General features: G+C 40.6%; 1 protein-coding gene across 11 annotated transcripts in view; it reads left to right on the plus strand.

The window, feature by feature from the left end:
* Nucleotides 1–25,171, plus strand: part of adgrb1a (adhesion G protein-coupled receptor B1a) — a 153,911-nt gene that overhangs the window by 103,025 nt on the left and 25,715 nt on the right. For all 11 annotated transcript variants that reach the window (XM_067511024.1, XM_067511017.1, XM_067511027.1 and 8 more), the window contains 2 exons: nt 11,161–11,287; nt 25,001–25,104. In XM_067511024.1, coding sequence (XP_067367125.1) covers nt 11,161–11,287; nt 25,001–25,104 — 231 coding nt within the window. The remainder of the gene's footprint in view (nt 1–11,160; nt 11,288–25,000; nt 25,105–25,171) is intronic.

Here is a 25,171-nt window from a genome sequence, read left to right on the forward strand (position 1 = left end):
ATAATATTTAAAAGTGATATAGTATTTTTCTAGTACAGGTAGTTCAACAAATGTAAAAGAGTTGTAGCTCATAACAATGTGCAAGACAATGTGCAAACCAACCACTGTGCTGTCCCTACTGGCAGGTAGAGGTGGTGTAGAGGTGGTCTTACTCGAATCTGACGCTCCAGCAAATAATTCACTCTGGAGAACGTTGTATGACGAACATTGAATATTTATTGTACTTGCTTCTCAACTTTGCTGATGACGGATCAACTTTACATCGAAGTACAGTAATCTCACAAACATGACTTCATTAAACAAGTTTCTCAAAGTATGGCTGAACTTACTGAACTCACCGTGAAGAAATCGTGTGCCTCCACAGCTACACACTAAACCCTTTTCTTCTACCTTGTTGCGGTCCACACCACCTTGTACTCAGTTCCTCTGCTCCAGCTACCATGTCGGGTCTGCACCCTTAAGTAGCTGAGCTGAAATGAACCCTCTTGTAACAAAATCCATTGTTTCCTTGAGAACTGGACAACAAACCTAAAAGGTAAACTACAAAGGCAACCATCAAAGCTATATGATATCACTAATAACATCATCCGTTTTCAGAAACATAACACAACGAATAATACAGTACAGTTCACAATACACACTACATAAAACAAAAACTAAAACTGAGGAAACCCTTGGTTGGCTCATACATACCCGGGTCCTAATTGTGCTCCAATATTAAAAACATTTAATGTTGGAAACAATTACTAAATTACCCACAACCCACAATAACCCACAAACATCATATGACTATCTTCTGGTGCCAGAGGTTACCAGCACTTAACACACCGTAGGAGATCAGTCTTTACCACTGTCTCACTCTGATTCCTGGAGAAGAAAGACCTTGGTTATGGGTCTATCGAACTCTGTGGTCCATCTCTTGATATGAACCTGAAGCACTAGACCTCACTCATCCTTTATTGTGTGGATGATCCTACCAATCACCCAGGAGTTACGAGGTGCTGACTCATCAACAATCGATACAATGTCCCCAGGAGCAAAATTGCGGTTTGCACGTGTCCATTTTTGCTGCCTTTGCAGTCAGGTACTCTTTAGACCATAATTTCCAAAAGAGACCTGCCATATACTGGACTTATTTTCATGTACGGGATTTGGTGTCAAAGTCTTCAAGTCATTTGGATCTTCGGAAGGTGTAGTTATTGGCCGAGCATTTAAAATGTCTTCCACCTCACAGAGCAGTCTGCAGACCTTTTTCATCCAAATGTTGATCTTTCAGTGTAGTTCCGAGTACCTTTCTAATGGATGGTATTAAACGCTCCCATACCCCTCCATAATGAGAAGCAGATGGGGGATTAAACATCCACCTGCTGAATCAGCGTATTTTCTAATTGGACACATTCCATTACAGACCTTTTGAGCTCTCCCTCAGACACTAACAAAGTGTGTTCAATTATCTGAGCGTATTTCTAAAACCTGACCTATTGCAATAAAGCGCTGAAGTGCATTAATGAATGAATCCCTGTCCAATGATGCTGCCACCTCTATGTGAACAGCTCTGGCAACCATGCATATGAATATGACACCATATCTTTTTGAGTTGTTCTTCCCAGTTTAATATTAAAGGGACCAAAGCAATCGACACCTGCTCTAGTAAATGGTGGCTTATCAGGTAAGACTTTACTATGTGGGAGGAGCCATTTGTTGCCACCCGGTTGCTCCATGTAATCTTCGACAGGTTCGCACCTGGATAGAAACTTTCTGATTGCTGAGATTGCATTTGGTATCTAGTACCTCTGAAGCAAGGTAGACAAGACATGGTTGCGACCACTATTGCCTATCCGCTCATGGATGTCCTGAAGTATAAGCTGAGGGGTGTACAACGCTGGGGTTTTGAACTGAGAGGCACGAGAAGCATGGTGATGAACATGGGCCTTCTCCAGGAAGCGTTCCCTATGACGGTTATCAAGGCGGGTAGCTGCTTCAATGAGGTCCTGGAGGGACCTGGGTTTGGGCTGCTGTGGTAATGTGCCTTTAAGCCGATCTGTCATATCTCTGTAGGTGTCATAAAGCGCAGCATCGTTTCACTCACTGTCTGCGGCCAAGATGCGAAAGTCAATGATTGGGTTCGTGTCCTGAGCCAGGCTGGACAGGCTGAGTGCGGCCTCCAGCTCTGGACTATCAGGATCAAACATGCGTGAGAGTTCCGCTCCAAAAGACTTGAAGGATGAGCAACAAGCTTCTTGTTGAGCTCACGCAGCTGTTCCCCAGAGTTGGGCACGGCCTGTGAGTAGAGCCAGGACATAAGCCACTTTTGGCTGTTCTGACGGGAAGGATGAAGGTTGTAGGCGGAAAAAGATCTCACACTGCGTAAGGAAGGCCCGACAGGTTCTGGGCTCCCCGCCATAGCTATGTTCAGGAGGTGGAATATTGGGTTCCCTCTCAAAGTTAGAGGCAGTAGCTATTGGGGGAGCTATGGCAGAAGTCTGTGGAGGTGCTGTGGGTTGAGTAACTAGAGCAGACTGATTAGTGAGTTGTTTGAGCATAGATGCTATCTGAACACAAAACCAACCCTTACTAGAGTGAGTGGGGAGACGAGCTGAGTCTAGAGGAGAAGCAAGGGTGCTTATGAGGAAGAGTGGAGTATGGTCCTGGTAGAGTAGATGTACTTGAGATGCAGTGAGGATGAGCAACTTGAAGAAAAGGTAGGTGGATGATGGCCACTGGGGGAAAATATAGTGGTCTGGGTCTGTAACACAGAGGCAGGCATGGTGGTGAGTGAGTTCATCGGTCTCCTATGTAGCTGTGGTGAATCTCCAATCCCTAACGTAAAAAGAACTCCAAATTCCTTGTTAGTGAAATAACAGCAAAAGTAATACAATCCCAAAAATACTCCAAAACCTCTTAGCACTGGGCTGCTTGAAAAGTGGTAGACAGATAATTACATGACTTTGTAAAACAAATGTGTGCGTGGCATAATCAGAGCACAGACATAACGTGGTATATCCTCCTCTTCTAAAAGACGTGGTTGCAAGAGTTCGTGATTATCTGGATTCTTCATGGGTCGACAACAATTCTCATAATCCTTAGTCGTTACTCACAAAACCAAGGCAGCAGGCAGTCAGGTCAAAAGCGTAGCGTGGTCCGAACCGCAGATAGCAATGAGGATTTTGTGACAGAAGATCTGCCTTAGACATCTCATACTCCTCCTCCACAGGTCCTTCAGCTTGGCAACTGATATACAATTTTATGCAACTTGCGTTATTTAATTCCTGGTTTTGTTGCAACCACTCTCTTTCAGTGGCCCATTGACTGTTTAACCCAGTATGGTTCTGACTGCATAAGGCCCATTGTTGACACTAGGAATTACTTCCTCTGGTTCCATCGCCTTGGCAATATTAGTTCCAATCAACAGTCATATGTCTGTAATTACTTTGTTGATGGGAATTATGGCAAAGATGCCCTAGGTTCTCTCAGACCTGTCATCCAAGTTTTGATTACGTCTGCTGTTCACAAAACCGTTGAACACTGCCGGTCCATCACCATCCAGGGACTGCCGAAGTAGGGTGTGTCCCTGAGCAGAACTGACAGTTTACCTCCTCCTGACAGCACTTACTCATATGTCTTGGTTTCCAGGCCTGCGTGTTTCCTTTAGACCTGGCTTCGGGCGTTAGCAGCTGCAAGAGCAGCGTTCATTTCCAATTCTTCTTTCTCTGTTCTAATCCTCACTTCTTGCTGCTCCCTCTCTGCCTTGAGCTTAGGTTCTTGCTGCTCTAGAGAGGGTTTTTGCCTTATTGCTTTCGTCCTCGTTAGTAGATTAGCTCTTTCTAGTTCCACCTCAAGGCACGCCTTTGAAGCTGAAGATGCTACAGAACCTGTTCTGGAGATCCTAGATCTCTTTGAGGATGCCACAGACACACTGTCCTCAGGATCAACAGTTTCATTTGCCTTATGTGCTTCCTCAAGACGTTGATGTGCCGCTGTTAACCAACGTGCAACATCACCAAGTCTTCTGAGTGTATTTAACTTTGGCTAGTTACCAGCCTTGCTGATCGGTAGTCATTTCCTCTTCGAGCTTAAGCTCATCGTATGCTTGTTTGAGTGAGGTATTTATGATACAAAACTCGCCAAAAGTTGCTAGAACTCTGGCAACAGTTTGGTTTCCACCACCTCGTAGCAGTCCTCGGCCATGAAACAGCGTATCTTGGTCTTTTGTTTCGCCAGCTGGTCCAAGTTTGCCTTCCTTTTGTCCATCAGATTTAGCAAAGCATTCTCCATGGCCTTGAGACTTGGCTTTGCCTGTAGTTTCTCCACGCTATCTGGATCAACTTCTCCCTCCATTATTTGCTGAGTAGTGTTTAGCCCGTGTAGAGAAGGTTTCTTACTACTGTAGAGGTGGTCTTACTCGAATCTGATGCTCCAGCAAATACTTCACTACGGAGATCGTTGTATGAAGAACATTGAACATTTATTGTACTTGCTTCTCAACTTAGCTAATGATGAAAAAAATTTACATACAAGTTTAAGTACAGTAATCTCACCAGCACATTTCTCAAACAGGCGAACTCATGGCTGAACTCACAGAACTCTGTAAGAAACTGTGTGCCTCCACAGCTACACACTGAACCTTTTTCTTCTACCTTGTTGTGGTCCACACCACCTTGTAGCCACCACCTCTGCTCCAGCTACCATGTCACGTCTGCACCCTTCAGTAGCTGATCTGAACTGAACCCTCTTGTAACAAAATCAACGCTATCCGTTGTTTCCTTGAGAACCGGACAACAAACTTAAAAGGTAAACTACAAAGGCAACTATCAAAGCTATATGATGTCACTAATAACATCATCAGTTCACAATACACAATACATATTACATAAAACTAAAACTAAAACTGAGGAAACCCTTGGTTGGCTCTTACAGTTGGTAATGCATAAGCTGATATTAAGTAATGGTCTAATAGCTTCATAACCCAAATCAGTCCAAGAGACAGTATAAAATTAGCTGCAAACTGACAAACCAAATAAATAAGATGATCTTTTAAATGGAAACTTCAACAACTTTTAGAGTGTGAATGTACGTTAATGCTATAAACTTTGTTCTGATTTCCCTATATAAAACATATTTTAAAACTCCAGATGACATCACCTGAAGCAGTTGGTAATCATGCTCAAACTGTTTTTCCAGGACTTTTCCAGATGACTTAATCTGAATTTATTTTGAAAAACTCCATAGTAGGAGCGACGAGATGTCATAATCTGAAGTGAATGTTCGTCTAAGTTTTTTTATCTGGAGGCATATTTCAGCTAGAAGTTGATAGGTATTTTGATATAGGGAAAACAGAGGAACATTTATTTACATGTTATACCCACTAGCACCAAATAAAGAAAGTTAAATATCAGTGAAGGTCTCCTTTAAGATCTAGGGAGATATCGCCCACTTGTTAAAATGTTTAGTACGTCCACAAAATTGGGGATCTGCGACAGATTTTAAAAGGAACCATGAAAATCAAAACAACAGCTGACATGTACTTTAAATCTTTAATATATGCATCAATTTTCCAAAACCCTGGATCTTAACATTTCCATGATGCAACTTGACAGATTTCCCATTCTGCATTCTGTACTGCTACTCATTTTTTCTGCCTCTTCCAATAAACCTATTGTTAATCTACAGTTAGTACAAAATGCAGCTGCCAGGATTTTAACAAGTTCCAATAAACAAGAACAGACGGGCTGACCCTGAATGAAATCTCCGACTTTATTAACCCCACATATCTGTACTTGTCCACAAACGCAACTCTTCTGAATGTTCTACCATCTAAACTGAAAAAAAACAAAGACACAGCTTTGTCCTTTGTAAACCTTGTAATTATTCATGATCATGTAACTGGATCAGTGCACATCATCCTGAAATCCTCCTCTCTGAAGCTCTCTGAGTCCATGTTAATACATTTCCTCTGTGCTGGTAGACTGCTTTTCATGCACGTGGCCTGTTCTTGGCAGAAAACATTCATCCGTGCAGGGCTGCTGCACCAGCACCTAAATTAGCCAATTATACGGTGGGGCAGGACTGTCTGCAGGCAGTCCACTGTGTGGCTAACAGACTGGCTCCATCGAGTCATACAGAGAAACTGACCTGTCATAATATATTGGATTTCTCTTAAGGCGATGTGCTAGTGTCAACACTGAGTCACCTGCTGGTCATACATACAGACACACTCACACATTAAAAACACACATTTCTGAGTCTTCACACGTCTTGCTGTTTAGTGAACGGTTTGATGACTATGAATTTGATTTAGATCAGGCTGTGGCCTTTGCAGCCTCCAGCAGATCTCTGCCAAGCCGTCCACCTATGTTTTCTTTTGAGATTCCTAATGAAACAATACTTCAGGTTTGGAGGGAAATATCACATGTTCGGTGCATTTGGTTTGGATTTTGTTTGCTGTCTTTTGTTTCTTTATTTCAGTATGATAAAGATTAGCAGAACTGATTCTCAGTCATCCCAGTCCCATAGATGCTACTTTGTCTATAAGCAACTCAAGCAAATGACCAAAATAGCACTTTGGGATTTTTTGCTCATATTCAATAATGGGGCTGTTAAATCATAATTATTGCCCAGAGACCTTCCTGGAAATAAGGGTTTGATTTGACAGTAATTAGATCAACACTTGATAATAATTCATTACACTTTGTTCTTCATAGATGTTAAATTGTTTATTTACTTCTCAAAAATAAGAGATTTTATTACTTATTGCAAAGCATTGAAAGTAATTACTCCTAACTACATTACATTACATTACACAGTTACAGTACCACACTCATAACCAATATCAATCTTTTTTTATGCTTCTCGTGTCTTCACATTCTCTATAACATGAAACATGTTTGGAACATTATATAGAGGAGAGCTTTGCGGAAATTCGGAAAACAATGATGCTACAGTACAATATGCATCGCTAGCCAGAACTAGCATGCCAAATGAAATCGGTGTACCCTCCTCTGTTATAGTTTTTTGCCCTTTTGTCTTATCCTGCGAGTTCAGGGTCGCAACAGCAGATCATTTGTCCGCATGTTGATTTGGCACAGTTTTTGGCGGATGCCCTTCCTGACGCAACCCTCCCCAATTTCTTCAGACTGGCGCTGCACAGCCAGGGATGGGCATGGTAATGGACTGTTGGGGAGTCACTGTCTTTCCCAGGGACACTTCGCGCATGGTCAACGAAGAGCGGTGTGCAAGTACAGTCTGCTAAAGGTTTTAGTGTTCAGGTATTACAGTTGCTACTTACTGCTTACTGTGCTGTGGTATTTGTATATATGAAATTACAGTAAATGAGAATTCATGCAAAACTTGCTACGAGTACTTTTACCAGCACCTTTTCACATAAAGGGGCAAGTATATAAATAAGCTTTTGGCTTCAGCCTACTCCCTTTCAGTCTCATTTGAAGGGCATTAAGTATCATACGAGGAAATAAAAATATACATGTTATTAAAGTTTTATTTTTATTAAAAAATAAAACAATTTTTATCAAAAAAAGCTTTAATTACAGTTTTTTATTAAGACAGGTATAAAAATACTATTATTGTTGAATGCATACAGTGGCTCAGTTGGTAGTTGTACTGGTTTGACTCCTAGTTTATCCTGGTTACATGCTGAAAAACCCTTTGGCAAGATACAGAATCCCCAATTGCTTTCAGTGGGTCCGGTCCACTGACAGTGCATGTGTAAATGAATTTTTCAAATGAAAGATTTAATCTTACTCCTCATAATTTGTGCTCTTTGTGAAGGTTGCTTTTAAGAAACAAAACCCTCTATAAACTTTCTTTACCAGTTAAAAAAATTATTTAATTTGTTTTCCAAGATTGTCTTCAGTAATGATGCTTTTAAGGAAATATAAAGAAGATGATCTTTAGTCTTTAGTTTTAAGTCCTAATATGCTGTGAGTATAAAGCCTTAAGTAAGACGCAGAGATAATCTGGATATGATGATGTAAATTCACCTGATTTTTACTTTTTGCACACTTTGTGTTAAAGAATAATTTCAATGGGTTGAATTGTCAGGTAATATTTTGACATTTACCATCACTCAAAATCACTTAAACTAAGAGTTAAACAAGTGATCACAGCAATCATAGAATACCAATCTATGCAAAAAGCTCTGCACTACAGGACCCTGATCTTCTCGCTCCTTCTGGCTTCAGTGTAATTTCAGATCACAAATGCATCAAAATATGAGGTTCTGTTATCCAAACCTACACAGCACAAAGATTTGCATAAATAATTGGCTCGTTGCTTCTGTTTTATTTATGTATTTGATGTCAGAGTGATTCACTTTATAGCTTCTTTCCAACTAAAAAGCACCATCATGATTGACATTTTAAATGCCCGCTATTGTCAGTGCCTGACAAATTAATTTGGAATCCATGGTCAAAGTACAAGTTAGAGTCAAAACCTGCATGCTGCTCAATCATGTCGATGTACATTCAAGTCAATCAAATGACTGTACAATTTTGTGAGGAAAACTGGAGCCTGTCACCTGTTGCTGCAGGTTGTTAATTCATAACTCATGGTTGCTTTTCTATCAGTTTGAGATTCTTGGCTGAAATGTTCTTTGCACTGAGACAGAGTTGTTAAGGGCCAGTCTGTCAGCAGTTCAAACAAATTGAGTTTTGCTGTCTAATTGGCAGAGGTGTCAAATTGCTCAACCCTGCAGCTACAAACTATATGTCAAACTATAATTTTCTGTGTCCAAAGTGGAACATAGCAAATGACTGACTATTTTTTTATTTAATTTTATTTTGTATTATTATTTTCTTTTCAGAAAATGGTATGGCTGAATCAAACTAATTGTTTACCAGGAACATGTTCCAAATGTTTTCGTAATGAGGGAGATGGATGCTGTCAAACCAGTGGCTGCTTTACTGTAATTTCATAATGACAACTACCTGAAGGGCTGTGCATGTTGAAGGGTAGCAGAGCGTTGCAGAGCAGGGAGAGGGAGAGCTGGGTGGAGCAGAGAGAAACGAAATTTAGCACTAGCTTCAGGCCTGAAATTATACTTCTGCACGTACACAATATGGGTTTCGTCCTGAGACATTCACATATGTGGTTCCGTTGCACATTAGCTGCATTTGTCGCAGTGTTGCACCTTGCAAACCAGTCTATACTGAAGATTTAGAATTAAACAGAGGGTGGAAAGTAAAATGACCCCAGCATAAACAAATTACCACGCTAACTTGTTTAATGGAGACAAGAAGAACTGCCTTTGTTTTTGTTTCCTTTAGTTTTCAATCCCACCTCCCTACTACAAATGCATGTCCGCACAATGTGTTGAACTACGGTTACCAATAATTCCCTTTTCTATTTAGGTCTGTATTGATGTTTGCGTATTGACAGAGAAGCATAATTTTGCCTTAAGTTGCGTATTAAAGCTTTAAGTGGAAGTTGAGTAAATTCAACTTTTTATAATTTTTTTTAAAAAAATAACCAGACTTCCCACAACTCTTCAGAATCATCTTCTTTGTAGTCTAAAGAACCCATTCATGATGGAAGCTGCATGTCTTTATTTCAATATTACATTCTAAAAGTACAAAGTGACTTCACCATCTGGATGTTCTTCCTGTCACACAAAGAACTGATTGTTTAAACTAAGAAATTGAAGCAAATCAGACTGTAATAAAATGACTAAATGTTCTCAGTTCAGTTAACAGAGTTTTACTTTTTCAAAACTCATGAAACGTTGAACAAACTTTTCAATCTGAGTTCAGTTAGGGGAAAGAAAAAACAGTGTGTGCAGTGCCACAGTGTGACTCAGTGTGTTTCAAACACTTTTTGAACAACAATGGACATTTGCAGCATAGAGCAAGTTATAACCTGGTTCTGGATTTACAGACTTACAGTGAGTTGAACCAATACATGCTTGGTTTTGGTCTTTGTGTGATTTGTTGACAATAATTACAATTTTGAACCTTAACCTTTAAAAATCACTATTTTTAGGAGTCATGAGCTCCCATGGAATCACAATCACAACAGATTTCTCATAACAATTTATAGTAGCACAAGCAGACATTACAGTATTTCTAAGGGCTTGTGGAAATTTCTAAAACGTCTTTCCAGTCACAGATGCTCCACAGAATTGTATTCCAAATTAAGATTTCTGTGTTATGTATTTATTTTTCAGCATTACTTTTGCTGCCACAGCAAATCACAATGGTAATGAATAATAATTATGAAGCCACATTACCAGAGCCTGAAACTAAATGAAACAAAGCCATTATTAGGTGTAATTAATGACTTTAAAATTGCTGCAGAAACACAGGGTTTTCATCTGCTGCAAAGCTGCATCCAGGTGTGATTGATTGATAGATACCATGGAAACTACTGTAGGCATGCGGAGTGGGGGTTAGCAAGCTTTGGCTTTGGTAACTGTTCAAATTGGCCCATAATATCAATATACACACACAAATTAGTAACAGTGCTCTAAATCAGTGCATTTAGCAGGAAGCGGTTCCCAACAGTCAGCAGTGTCTAATCACAATCTGTAGCTCTTCACTTTGTTGAAAGGGTAGTATTACGTTCAAATTAGGGTAAAATACCACTTGTAGTAACACTAATAATAAATACTACTACTATTACTACTACTACTAATTATAATAATAAGAAGTAATTATAAATTAGTTGTAGTTGTAGTTCTATTCCATATGTTAAATATCGTCAACTCCCGAATTTAACTTTTGCATAATAATAATAATAACAATAATAATAATAATAATAATAATAATAATAATAATAGTAGTAGTAGTTGTTGTAGTAAGATGCTGCTGCTCTCGGTGTATGCAGTGCGCTGGTGTAATGTATCCAGCCGGAGACCTGCAGCACGCCGCCTCACAGCCTCCTCACCACCGCGCTCACTTCGCTCTCTGCGCCTTCGCCTGCTACGGCGGAGACGTAAAGTGGACTAAATAGCCGGTGTAACGCAGTGGGATTTTAACCGCTTTCTTCTTCTTTTTTTTTTTTTTTTTTTTGTCATTTTGCCGGGGCTGTCTTTATATTCACTGCACCGCTTCTTGTGTGTCTGTGTGTGCATCTCTGTGCGTTTTGTGTGTGTGTGTGTGTGTGTGTGTGCGCGCGCGCGGGCGTGTGTGTGTGTTTTCTCCCGTGCAGCTCGTCTCTGCTGGGATCCTGGTCTGCCAGGGGCTGCAAAGCCGTGCTAGTCGACTCATACCGAACCAAATGCGTGTGTGACAGACTGTCCACCTTCGCCATTTTAGCACGGCTAAATCCCGAAATGGTAAGTCCAACAACCTCCCTTGACTTCGCTGTGCTTAAAAGGTGTCAGAGACGGTGTGTTTTTGTGGGGTTTTATGTGAATGCATCAGCTGTTTTTCTTTTTTTTTTTTTCCTTCCCAAAGGGCGTCATTGTCATTACATATCAACAGATCCTCCCTCTCTCCCTCTTTCCCTCCTCCTTCCCTCTCTCTGTCTCGACATGCCAAAGCCATGCTGCAGAAAAAAGGTTATTATAGGAATGCCAAGGCAAAGGATTTGCCAGTGGGGCATCTTAATTCATGCTGCACCTAGAAGCAGACTGGATGAAATTGCACCCAGGAAGGGCAGCACTGTGCTAACCTGTGCATCAAGCTATCAGCTGATATCTATTTATCATCATTTCACAGCGATGGTCACCTGCATGCAACCCCCCCTCAGCATCACCATCACCACCATCACCCTTCACCTTCACTCTTCCTATTTAACGTGAACACTCACAATAGCATATTTTAACAAAGGCCATTAGATTAGTCATTGGTGTCTCCATGGTTACCAGGCCTTGTGGAGAAGGTGCTGCATAGCAATTCAATAATGTGCACAACAAAAAGAAGATTTTGACAAGACTTGCAGCTACAGTATGTTAAAGAAAACACTTCCCTTGCGTTTTGGCTGCAGCTGGACACAGTGAGACAGCGGTGTATTTGTGTGCTTGCATGTGTGTGTTTGTCTGTGTGTGTGTGTGTGTGTGTGTGTGTGTGTGTGTGTGTGTGTGTAAGAGACACAATCGCAATGTCTTTAAAAATCACAGCCGGATCCCAGTGACCCAAATGTGTCTCAGTTTCTTTAAGGGGAAAAGGGGCAGTGTCATTGTGAGGAATTTTCATTCAGTGAGATTAGATATTATTAGACTGGAAATTGCCTCGGAAGCAGTTTGTTCACTAGTTACCCTGGTAACAGCATGGGTGCCGCCAATGGTTTTCTTAAAGTCATAGGAAGCGGCATACTGTTCTTCCTGCTGCCTGCACGACCTGGAAGCGAAGCTATAGGCCAGGACAAAGTGTGGGGTACACTGCTAAAATGGATTTTAGTGCTTCTAGAAGAGCATGTATGATTCTTTTTGTCCTACAGAGTTGTGTGTTCGATAAAGTCAGACAGCTGTGTGAGTGTGAAGAGGCTGTAAGGCTGAACAGTGTCAGGAATGTCAGTCTTTATGCTGGAAGAAATTAGTAGCTTGATCCAGATTATTATTATTATTATTATTATTATTATTATTATTATTATTATTATTATGCCCCCACCCATCTGAGTAAAAGAGACTAATTAAATTTATGTTTTTGCAGTCATTTTAACTGAATATTTTTCCAAAGAGACTAAAAACGATCAAAATTAGTGTCCTCCTTTGGTCATCAGGTGCCTCTTTTTGGGCATATCTTTGGTCATTTCTGTCCCTTGGGAATCATTTGTTCATTAGCTAGTATTAAACGTTTTGGTAAATGGGGTGTTTATTATTATTATTATTATTATTATTATTATTATTATCTCTGTTGTGATTGTTTTGTGTGTGTGTGCGCGTGTCTACTTTTGGTCTTTGTGTGAGTAATTGTTCATTTTTCAACAATTTGTGATTAGTTTCTTTTTAAATTCTTTTGTGTCATCAGCTGTGGTAATGTGGGTGTCCTTTTTTTTTGGGATTTCCTTTTCTCTTTCTATTTTGCTCATCACATGTATCATTTTAGTAATTTTTATAACAGCTTTTGGTTGTTGCACACGTAGCTTTGTTTTTTTTGTGTGTGTGCCTTTTGGAATATTTTGTGTATCCTTTGTCAGTTAATTGGTTGATGGGGTACAGTTGGTGTGCAGCATCTCCATCTACTGTGTAACTCCAAAAATGGCTGGTGAGAAAAGGTTTTAAATCATGTACATGCCTGATGCTAACCCACTTCTTGCAACCTCCCTGTAAGGCAGCACAAGGTCTCTGGGCCTGACTGTTGTTTGTCAAGAGTTTCCATTAGTTCCTGCTGATTCTGTTTGAGCTGTAGATGTGTTGGCTGCAGTTGCTACCAAGAATGACGCTTTTTGTTCTCATTTCTGATAGAATCAAGCTGGTTGTTTGCCATTCCCTTCAGTGTTTGTACTGCACTAACCACTTCCTGTTTCCAGCTTCAAACAAGCATGACATTTGATGTGAATCTTTTAATTTCAGTCTTGAAATTAAGTGAATGAGAACATTTGTGATATCAGAAATTCATGTAAATGATGACTCCAGTTGGTTAACTGCTTCATACTGAATACATTCTAGTCCCTACTGAATGTCTAATGGATGGCAGATCTGTGACAATATGTAGGTTTAGTGATTAATCAAATAATTGTAAAAAATGAAAGTTTTTAGTGACTTTGAGGCCTCAGTGACAGTTTATATATTCAGTTCAGTTATCTGGTCAAGGCTTTAGCTGAGGCTGAGGCTGGGTGGGAAGCTGTGGGTCACGTGCGCCTTGACAAGCTGCAAGCTGACACACTGACCACATTCACCAACATCACTGGCAGCAGCAGTTGTAGAGGTAATAGAAACAACAAAACCCCTTAACTTCAGTGTTTTTTAAAGAAATAATTGACAGTCCCTTATTCCCCCATGAGAGGTGCTGAAAAGGGGTTCTGCATAAGGGGAAAGTGGTGTTGTGGGTTGGCGCGAAAGAGTGAAGTTTTATTAAATTCCCTTCATAAAACTAGCCCCTGTGGTTGTTTTCTTATGCAAAATCAATATGTGCAAAGCAGTTGATCGAAGGCAAGTAGCGGTAACCCAACCATTCATGTCTTATGATGCTTAACCTGACCCTCTTCCAATCCAACTCTAACCATTACCAGAGAACCTTTGATTTTGACTGTCGATTGAATTGCCATTAAATTCAATATTCATATGTGATGCTCAGAGGATGAATTACTGATCCCTTAGCTCATTCTCTAGCATTATGATCTGATGAGTGTTTCGCTTATCTGATGCTAGCATGCTAACATGCTAAAGTGAGAGCATGAACACTAGTAACACTATTCCTGTTAAACATATCACCTTGTCAGCGCTGTGAGCATATTGCATTGCTCACATTTGAGCACTTCGCTTAAACCACACAGCTGTTTGTCTTGTCCACATACACCTGTGAAACGGGAATATCAGCAAATAATTGTAAGTGATCCAATAATGGGGCTTTCTCAGCTTGCACTCCTCCCTGCAACCTGTCTCCACCCGTGCAGACGACAGCCTGTTTCACAGCTCTTTTGCAGACTGTTACTCCACAATTAGCTTTCCTCAGCGCCTTTTGCCAGAAATGGAGGAAAAGGCAACTCCTCTCCTTCCTCGTGTTGCCGTCCCTTCCCCCACATTCTATTATTTTGTGAGACTGTCATGGCTACCATGCTAATTATTCCTACTGCAACACACAGTAGCATCTCAATGGCCCAGCCCCTCTGTCTGCAGCTAGCCTCCTACATCCTCGGCATGACAAACACCCCAACCTTTTTTTCCCCCATCCATCCTGTCCATCGTCCCCCCCTCACTCCCCTCTTCTTTCTGTCTCCCTCTTCTCTACCCCTTAGTCATTTTATCCCACTATTTTTCATGTTCTGATGCTGCATTATATTTAAGCTCTCCCTCTCTCCTTCTGCTTACTACATCATTTACTCTCTTGCTCCCACCTCGTGTCTATTTTGTTCAGTCCAACTTTGCTGCAGGCTTTCAGAAGGAAAAACCAGAGAGGAAAATGCTCTGCAGTCAAAAGGCAAAACCCACTAAAACTAGAGCCCATTTTACTGCCACTGCTAGACGTGTGTGTGTGTGTGTGTGTGCGTTCGTGCATGCGTGCGCACTTGTATCACTCTAGATGTTGTAAGCCCACATAAGCTTTTTTCCCTCATTTCAATGTGCTGTCAGGAACTTGGAGATGGAGTGACAGGCCTTTTTGGCCACTTAGCCCACACTGACCAACAATTAAGTAAATGAGATGAACTGAGATCCACTGGGCTTTAAGCCACTGGCTTGTCAGCATACTCAGAGTTCAGGATGTCTACATTTGTGTTTTATCTTTAAGAGGTACTAAGTCCTACTTAGTCAGGTATTTGTGATAGTTTAGTTTGTATGTTTCTAAGAAAATTTAAATTTTAAATGCAAAAAAAACATTTTTAAAAGAGAGATCTTTGTTATGTTGCAGTAGGGGACAGTGGGTGTAAGATGAGCCAGTTTTTACTTTACGGACCTTTTACGTGAGGAAAAATGAGAGAGAAGAAAAAGTATCTATTATGATATTTTAGGTTGTCTCCAACCTGACAAAATAAATCACGACCTCTCTAAAAAACAAAAAAAAATATTCCTGTGCCTTTGTTTGCACCTGGTTATGGGCAAGTTGGTCTAAGTCAGGGGGTAGGTTGTGCCATAGGAGGTTAATTGACTTCAATAAGTAATCACAAAAATGTTTGTGTCTGAAAGGTCCGTAGGGGATCCAATGTATCCATAAGGTTCAGCTTGTGAGGTTAATATGGTTCTGTAATTACTGAAATTAGTCTTCTGGTCTGCTCTGAATTAGTAGAGAATTAATTATGTGTTCTGTAGTGATATCCCAGTCAAATGCAGGATCAGAGTTGGGATAGTCACATCAACATATCTCATATAGTGGGAAAGACTCCTTAGATGCATTGAGAAACAATGAAGAACCCGTTTGTGTCTGTAGCAAAATAATTTATGAATAGGATGCACATTTATGTTTGGTAAGATGTGGGTGAATGTACTGGGATGTCCACACCTGGCATAATTAACAAGTCTCTCGAATGTTTTCCACTTGTGAATGATCCTTCTCACTGTAGAACATTGAACCCAAATTGTTTGGAAATGGTTTTATTAGCCTTTCCGGATTGATGTGCTGCAAAAATTGCTTCTCTAAGGCCGTTGCTTATGTCTTTCCCTCTTGTGTTAACACACACCTGAAGGCTCCAAACCAGCAAACGGCTAAAACGTCCACTTTTATAGACATTTGCACGACTGCTGATGATAAATTAATCAAGGGGCTTGTTGATTAGCAGCACCTCCTATGAAAGTAGTAAAGGGGTATTTTGTATTGCTTGAGTTATTTATTTTTTTTTTTGCTTAATTGAGCAAATACTGGTACAATGATACATTTATTTCGTGACAGATTGGATTTAAACGTCCTAGTGACAAACATAATTACATTTTCTTTGAACAGTATCATCCAACAAATCCTATGTCATGACCATTCTCTATAACTGATACTAGTGCAGCTTGTTTAAGCAATCACATTTGTTCACTGTTAATGTTGGAAATGCCCTGGGATAGATTTCTGGAGGAAATGACATCCCGTGCAGCTCCTCAGCAGTGGTAGCTGGAGCAACTCTGTCTCTGCTCATGTGGAATAATGCAGTCTGGTCACTTTATTTTCGAATGGTAGTTCTCTCGTTTGTACACTGTGTGAAACTTCCCGTCGAGCTCTGTCACTGGCTGAGGAGGAAGTAAAAAGTTTGTCTGTCTCAGCAGACGCCTTTCCATTCCACTGCACTCATAATCTTTTTTTTTTTTTTTTTCTTCCTCCTTTGCTTTTAGAGAAGGAACTCACTGCAGTGCAGATTAATCAGAGGGATTTAATTAACTTGGCCCCGGCACACACATCCAACCTAGAGACAAGACAGGCTATAAACTCAGCCAATTATCTCCTGCTAGAGGGGCGTTAGGGGGGAGGGGGTGAAAGTCCTTCATGTCTTGGTGCACTCATGACCACCTAACTTCCACCTCTACCAACTGCAAAGCTTATTTCATTAAACTGTCCCCTTACCTCAACTTAACTCTCTTCACCTGCCTACAACACCACACTCCATGGGTCTGTGTACAATAGTTCCTCCCGCATGCTCGAGTTTATGTGATAATTAAGCTGAGGATCACTGGGCTTTTATTTTTCCTCTAAAGGAAAAAAAAGTAATGGCATTGTTGATCTGTCACTCCTGTCATTACTTGTCATTACTCCTCACTTGTGCCACATTCTTGAAAATCAGATGATGAACCTCCTGACTTTACTTTTACTCCCCTTGAGCTTAACATTTTGTATTATTAATGTTGTGTCACTTTTTATCTAGCGCCACTGCCAGCTCTTACTCATATTTGCCAATTAGCTAATGTTTAATGAGCTAACACTGGACAAAGCCGTATTACTTCAGTGATATAGAAATGGCCACCTCCTCTCCTTCTCCCTTGCCTTTGTGCTTCACATTAAGAAGGTAACATCTGTGTTAGCCACCTGTTAAGGGCTGCTGGAAGGACAGTACAGAGTGTAGGATATCTCTTTATTGAAAGTGTTATAGCAATATTGAATTACTTTGGGTAGGCGTTACTTTTTTTTGATATTGTTGAAAAGCTGTTCTTAGTGTTGTTCTTTATTGTGTTTACATTATGTTAAAGGATATCATCCTTTCTATATATGCTTTTCTTTTGTCAATATTGTACACATGATGTCAATTACTAAGTCCTGGGAAACACAAAGAGAGACTTAAATAACTCTTGACTATAGAGAACTCCAAATAAGTTCAGGTAAAGTTTTTAAAAACGTGATGCACAAACAAGGACTGGGCATTTTGTACCTTAAAACGTCCATCAAAAGTGCCTTAATACATTACAATCAATGAGATTGTACACCTGTAGAATCTCATCCAATCTAAAAGCCCTGTGTCAGTTTTTTTTTTTTTTTTTGTCTACTGGGCATATCCTGCGAGTTAAGGGGTCACCACAGCGAATCCTCACCACTTTCTACCGGGCTTGGGACTGGCACTGCACGGCTGTGGATGGGCCTATGGTTGGTAGGTAGCCACTTTACCAACTGAGCCACTGCCACCCCTAATAGCCCTGTATCAGTTATCAAGTTAAAAATGGCTGAAAGATGACAATTGTACTATGTGTTTATTAGCAACGTAATACTAAGTGGTGGAGAGGTGGCGAGATGGAGGAGCATTTGAAAACTGATTAGGTTAACTGGCAACAAGTCAGTAACATGACTGGGTATACAGTGCCTTGCATTCACACCCCTTGAAATCTTCCACATGTCTCATGTTACAACCAAAAATGTGATGTATTTTATTGGGATTTTATGTGGTAGATCAACAAAAGGTGGTTACAGAATTTTGAAGTGAAAGGAAAATGATACATGGCTTTCAAAAATGTTCAGTTTATCCATATTTTTCTTTTTTTTTTTTTTTTTTACTCAATACCTGTTCCTGCTTTTAGCCTGCTTCAACAGGTAACTTGAGCAATGCTTACAATAAATTGGCCTATTACAGTTGGCATAATTACCTCTAAACATCCTCCTACTATGCAGAAATTAAGTTTCAGGCTGACCCATGGCAAACACCTTCTCATGTGCATTTAGCTTGTTTGTTTTATTTTTGCATGATACACCCATCAGCCACAACATTAATACCAATGCTCTTAAAATAATAAAGCTGAACCATTTTAATTATCATATGGGCACCTGATTGTTGTTTTAAGACACACTTAAAAAATTGTGAACCTATCCTTTAATTTAATTTCGTTGCCAAACAGATGGAATTAGGTTCCCTATCTGCTTTGGAAGGAGGTGGTTAGAATGATAGTAGAGACTAAGAGAAAAGCTGAGGCAAAACTTCTGTTGATTTTTAGCTATGCTGTGCATGGGCAGACGAGTGATTTGCTGCCGTCATCTGAGATGAAAACTGTCTCTGTCCTTGCTTAGCTGTAACAGCTTAGCTCTTCTACAAATGTTGCTGCACAAATGTTGCTGACGCATTGGATTCTAATCAAACATAGAGCCTTTTGATTAAGTTGTAGTAAGATGAATAATATGCATATCATTTATTAGCTACAGTAGCTTGTGTGTGATAGCATACACTTGTTCCTTTTGAAGGTCTTTACATTGAGTAGCCGCAGGGAATCATGCATTAAAAATTGTTGTGGGAACATATGTAGAATCACAAATGTGTGGCCTGTCATTCCAGGTCTGGTGGCTGGCGTTGGATGTTGGGGATAAGTGGTGTAGAGTGTGGTGGTGGACAGGGTCAGAGAGTTACAGTTGGTGGGGGACTGGTTACGGAGGGTGAATTGGCTTGGCGATGAGGTCAGGGGTGCTGCGGTCAAAGAAGCAAAAGTGAGTGGACAGGGAAACCTCAGGGTTTTGGATGTGCTGGAGTTTGCTGAGGACTCTGGCTGATGTACCAGGAAGAATGCAATTGCAGTAGTATGGGCATGATGAAAGCATGGACGGCAGAGTTGTGATGCCTAATGTTGATTCTCAACATCTAAGGTTCTAAAGTTAGCGATGGCAGATAATGTAGGTTAGGTTTTATGCTTGGTTGTATTTTTGCAGCATTCCGTGCATGCCTTGATTCATTGTTTAAAAATGAGATTAGTGAAAAAGTGTTTTAGTTTCCCTGTAAAGCATGAACTATATAAAAAAAGAATCTGAACTTTTAAATGTGTATCTTGCTATAACTTTAGTTTGAAAAGTACAATAAAATTTCAATTATTTTGTCTATATTTAGACAGTAGTGTTAAATAACTGAAATATCTGAAGCAGCACAGGCATAAACACACAGCCTTATACAACACCCACCCTCCTGCTGCTGCAGCTGCTGCTGCCATGATACAGCATCACCATGGCAACGGAGCCAACGTCTGCTGTACTGTAACATGGGGATGATGTTTAGTGGTCACTTTTAAATAGGAGAGGACCATGCATATGGTTATTATGCACATGTTCCTCATGTGAGGTTGACTTTCCATGCTTTATCTCTATGTGTGTGCTGTGTGTGTGTGTGTGTGTGTGTGTGTGTGTGTGTGTGTGTGTGTGTGTGTGTGTGTGTGTGTGTGTTCTGTTTATCTGTTGGTTTTGTCTCGTGGTTTATTCATGAATCACCTTGAAGTCACCTTGCTGTGGAACAGATCAAGAGTCCAAAAACCAACCAGCCAATCTCTAAACGTTTGTGTGTGTGTGTGTGTGTGTGTGTGTGTGTGTGTGTGTGTGTGTGTGTGTGTGTGTGTGTGTGTGTGTGTGTGTGTGTGTGTGTGTGTGTGTGTGTGTGTGTGTGTCTATTCCGCACATTTTCTCATTAGAATAGAAATGCCCCTATATAGAAAACCACACAAGTTTTCCATAGAGAGGCGCACACACACCAAGTTTTCTTCTGGTGTGTGTGGAGTCTCCCTGCCAGCCTTTCACTCCATAAACACGTTTCTGTTCAGCCAGCCAACTGGTACTACATGCTTAATTTTATTGACTCCAATCATTTGTGAGCCAAATCATAAGTCATCCAAGATGAATTGTCAGATAGCCAGTATGTTGTTGTCCACACAAATGCACATGGTAAAAACTGAAGTTGACATCACTTAAAAAGCTCAGTGGCTGTTTAATTATATAAAGTGTGAGGATTGCTCTCGGTAAATATTTACCAATACTGTATTTTGTACTTAGCTGTGGATTAACTCCTCACCCTGTTGTACTAAACTGCAATGCATAGCAGTAAACCGTGACATCACTGCTTGGTCACATGTCTGACAAGATCTAACCTGTACACCCACACCGTGGATATGAAATAAAATAGTTGCAAAAAAGTCACAGTTTATACAATTGTCATTTGCATGTCTCACAGAGCAGGTAGAATTCCATTTTATCAAATGTCTAAATTCACTCTAGCACCAATGGATGTAAGGACCCAGGAAAGGACCAAGGACAGGTGACGGCAAGAAGAGCAATACAAAAAAGGGTTTTATTAAGGGAGGAAAGGAAAACGCACAGGCTCAGAGAGAACAGACTAGGTAAACAGGATAAAAATGAACCAAACGGGGTGCGAACCTAAACAACCAACCGGGCTGAGGCCAAACAGGGATAAATCAATAACCAAACCAAAAAACGTAAAGACCATCAGACAGGGATATAACAGACAGTGAAAAATAAAAGTTAAATGTGTTTAACCAGAAACAAACAGGGACAAACTAAAACTCATGCCTAAACAGAAACAGATCAATAGAGGAGAAAGAGGAGAAACAAACAGACACAAGTGAAGGATGAAACCTCGGACCAAGCAGGGGAAACCAAAGTCCAATAAACAGATTTCAAAAGGCTAAATGTCCATGAACAGAGATGAATGATAACAGACAAACAAGGTGAGCAAAACCGGACAAACTGGCAAAAAACTGTGGAGAGAACTGAGTTTAAATAAACAGCGTAACAGGTGGAAACAATCAAAACTAATGAGATGAGTAAAGGAACCAAAAAGACTAACGAGAACAGGGGCTGAAGTACTACGAAAATAAATAACCAAGACAGGACGTAAGAAATGCAAACAAACAAAGGTCCATCATTACAGGTGAGATAGCACTAGTTTGGGGATTTTAGTGTCTTGTCGACAGACACTTCATCATGTTGCTAGGAGAAACTGAGAATCGAACCACTAACACCCTGGGAGCCATGGACAACTGCCTCGCCAAATGAGCTACAGCTGCCCCGTTTGTTTCTCTCCCTGGCACATTTAACAAACATCTGTTCAAATCTTTTTGCAAACTTCGTAACAGTTTCTGTTATGATATATTGTAATATATAATTAAAGTCCTAAGAACATAAGACCTAAAAACGTAACAGAAATCAACTGAACGTATATATGTAGGCTCTCAGTCAGTCAGGCAGGACAAAGAGACAGAGGCTGGACTGTTATTAAGACAACATTGATTCTGATCCAAGCTTGGAGTTGCGGTGTATTGAATGGCATGTCGCCTTAGTGGTGCTTACACATTGCTCCCGTCTTGCTTTCAGTCTAACCTCTCAGGCAGACATCATCAGAGGCTGGTGATCTTTCATGTTTCTGATTCTGTTCCTGGTGGTTTCAGGGGTGTTTGCCTTTAGTTGTGTCTTCAGCAACTGAAGTGCATGTTCAGTTTTGATCATATCAGGGGATGGATTCAGCCATTTTACTTCTTTATAACAGTGAGCTCAGGGATAGCAAAACAACCTCAGGATGAAGGTGTATCTGTGCCAACAATCAACATAAGACCAAGCCACAGTAAATATCAAGGGTTTACTACTAGATTCAAATCTCAAATGTAAACCTTTCAACTACATATTTATTGTTTCTTTTCTAAGTGAAGGTGGCAGTGTGCAGCATCAAAATGAGACGTTTTTCTACCTCATAGCACCAGCTCGGCTAAACTATATCCTACTCCCATTTGGTACCAGGTACTTTATTAGTTATTTGTTGCCATAGATATAACCACCAAACTGCTATGATGTCATTTTCAGCATGAGCTACACAGAATCAATGGGGGGTAGTGAAGGAATGTTCTTCTTGATTCCCAGTATGTTGCCGTTTGTGACACCAAAGAGATAACTGCTGTTTTTCGAAGAGCCTAAAGGCAGCAGGACCAAAGGCCACTGAAAAAATGTCAGGGGAGTATGGGGAAAACTGGAGACAACTGTGGCTGCTCAAAGACGGTGCAGCAGTAGTGACACTTCTCTCTGACCACTGAGTAGTCTGCAGTGATTTCACGTCAACTATTCGGTATCGCTTCAGCTCTCTTGGAACCTAGATAGAGGGGATATCAAAAAAGTGCCAGGAACTATCCACAACTGTTGCCCAATGGAAAACCAAAAAGAGCATGTAGAGTCAAATTGCGGTGGTAAAGCACTATTACTGTATCTACATTACATATAGTAGTAAACTAGTGTAATAGTGTAGTTCTGAAGACATGGACCAGCGAACATTGTTGAAAAGTGAATTCACACCTAAAGGTTTCTGTCAGAACATCTGTCTGATGCAGCATCACTGTTCATTTTCCTTTAAGTTTAATAAGTCTAATGTATTTCTTATATATATATATATTTCTCCAGATTTATTGAAAACTCTGCTTTCAGATAATGTCCATTACAATGAAAAACACTGCAGGAAACCCTGCATCGTCACTGTCTTTTTCTTGATCCAATTAAGATATTTAGGTAGAGGGTTGGACGTTAATACCAGATGGAAATTGGATATCGAACTGCCTGATTAACCTGCTAAACCCGTTTCCACATGGGGAGTGGATTTTGAGTGTCACCCCGAGGTGAAAAAATTAACTAGTTTTATTTTTGTGAAAATGGGCAGCCATTAAGTAACAGGGTGGTAGGAATGTCTCTCTCTCACACACACACGGACACCATCGGGAAAGTTTTCCCAGCGCTTAGCTTTTTCCACATTTTGTTATGTTACAGCCTTATTCCAAAATGGATCAAATTCATTATTTTCTTCAAAATTCTGAAAACAATACCCCATAATGTGAACAAAGTGTGTTTGAAATCTTTGCAAATATATCAAAAATAAAAAAACAATTAAAAGAATTGAGTATGATGCTACAAGCTTGACACAACTATTTTTGGGCAGTTTCTCCCATTTCTTCTTTGCAGAACCTCTCAAGCTCCATCAGGTTGGATGGGGAGGGTCAGTGCACAGCCATTTTGAGATCTCTCCAGAGATGTTCAATCGGGTTTAAGTCTGGGCTCTGGCAGAGCCACTCGAGGACATTCACAGAGTTGTCCCGTACCCACTCATTTGTTATCTTGGCTTCCAGCCGCTGAAAACATCTCCACAGCATGATGCTGCCACCACCATGCTTTACTGTAGGGATGGTATTGGTCAGGTGGTGAGCGGTGCCTGGTTTCCTCCAGATATGACACTTGGCATTCAGGCCAAAGAGTTCAAGCTTTTTATCATCAGACCAGAGACCTTTGTTTCTCTTGGTCTGAGAGTCCTTCAGGTGGGCTGTCATGTGCCTTTTACTTAGGAATGGTTTCCATCTGGCCACACTACCACACAGGCCTAATTGGTGGAGTCCTGCAGAAATGGTTGTTCTTCTGGAAGATTCCCCGCTTTCCACAGAGAAACACTGGAGCTTTTGCAGTTTGCCAGATCCTTGGTTACCTCCCTGACCCTTCTCTATGGATCGCTTAGTTTGCCCGGCCGGCCCAATCTAGGGAGAGTCCTGGTGGTTCCAAATGTCTTCCATTTACCGGTGATGGAGGCCACTGTGCTCACCGGGACCTTCATTGCTGCAGAAATCTTTCTGTACCCTTCTCTAGATCTGTGCCTCGACACAATCCTGTCTCAGAGGTCTACACACAATTCCTTGAACTTTTTGGCTTGGGTTGTGCGTTGACATGAACTTAACTCTTCTTTCACATTGTCATTATGGGCTATTGTTTGTAGGATTTTGAAGAAAATAATGAATGTGATCCATTTTGAAATAAGGCTGTAACATAACAAAATGTGGAAAACGTTAAGGGCTTCGAATACTTTCTGGATGCACTGTATAAACCTGCGTAAAACACTTGAGCTACAGTGTTTTGGGAACTTTAGAATACAGGCAGAGACCAAAGTGATGTTACGGAAAATGTAGTCCGCTGCATTTGAACCATGAATGACCCAGTTAGGAGGTGAGCCCTCAGCAAATCGAGCCAACAGAGGATTTTTCAGCTTTTGTATGTGCTGACAGCTCCTGTCAAAGTCTGTACACATCACCGATCTCCAAGGCCATGCCAAAGTTTCTCTCAGTGATGGTTTTCACTACAGTAGCTCTATTAGTCATACTGTTGATTTGGAGATGTGATGCTTGTGTGTATAAGATTTGATGAATTGTGAGTGGAGACTTAACTCACCAACACTCTTTTCACACTTTTCCTCTGTGTTCACTTCTCAGAATATGGATAAGTCACAGCTCCCATCTGTGACGCTGATTGTGGGCTGTGGAGTGTCTTCGCTGACATTATTGCTGCTCATCATCATCTATGTGTCAGTCTGGAGGTGAGATAATAGTGTTAATAAAAGCACTGGGGCAGAAGTCTAACTTACAAACTGTGTACTATTAGTG

Source organism: Channa argus, chromosome 7, assembly GCF_033026475.1.
Source record: "Channa argus isolate prfri chromosome 7, Channa argus male v1.0, whole genome shotgun sequence".
Taxonomy (NCBI): Eukaryota; Metazoa; Chordata; class Actinopteri; order Anabantiformes; family Channidae; genus Channa; species Channa argus.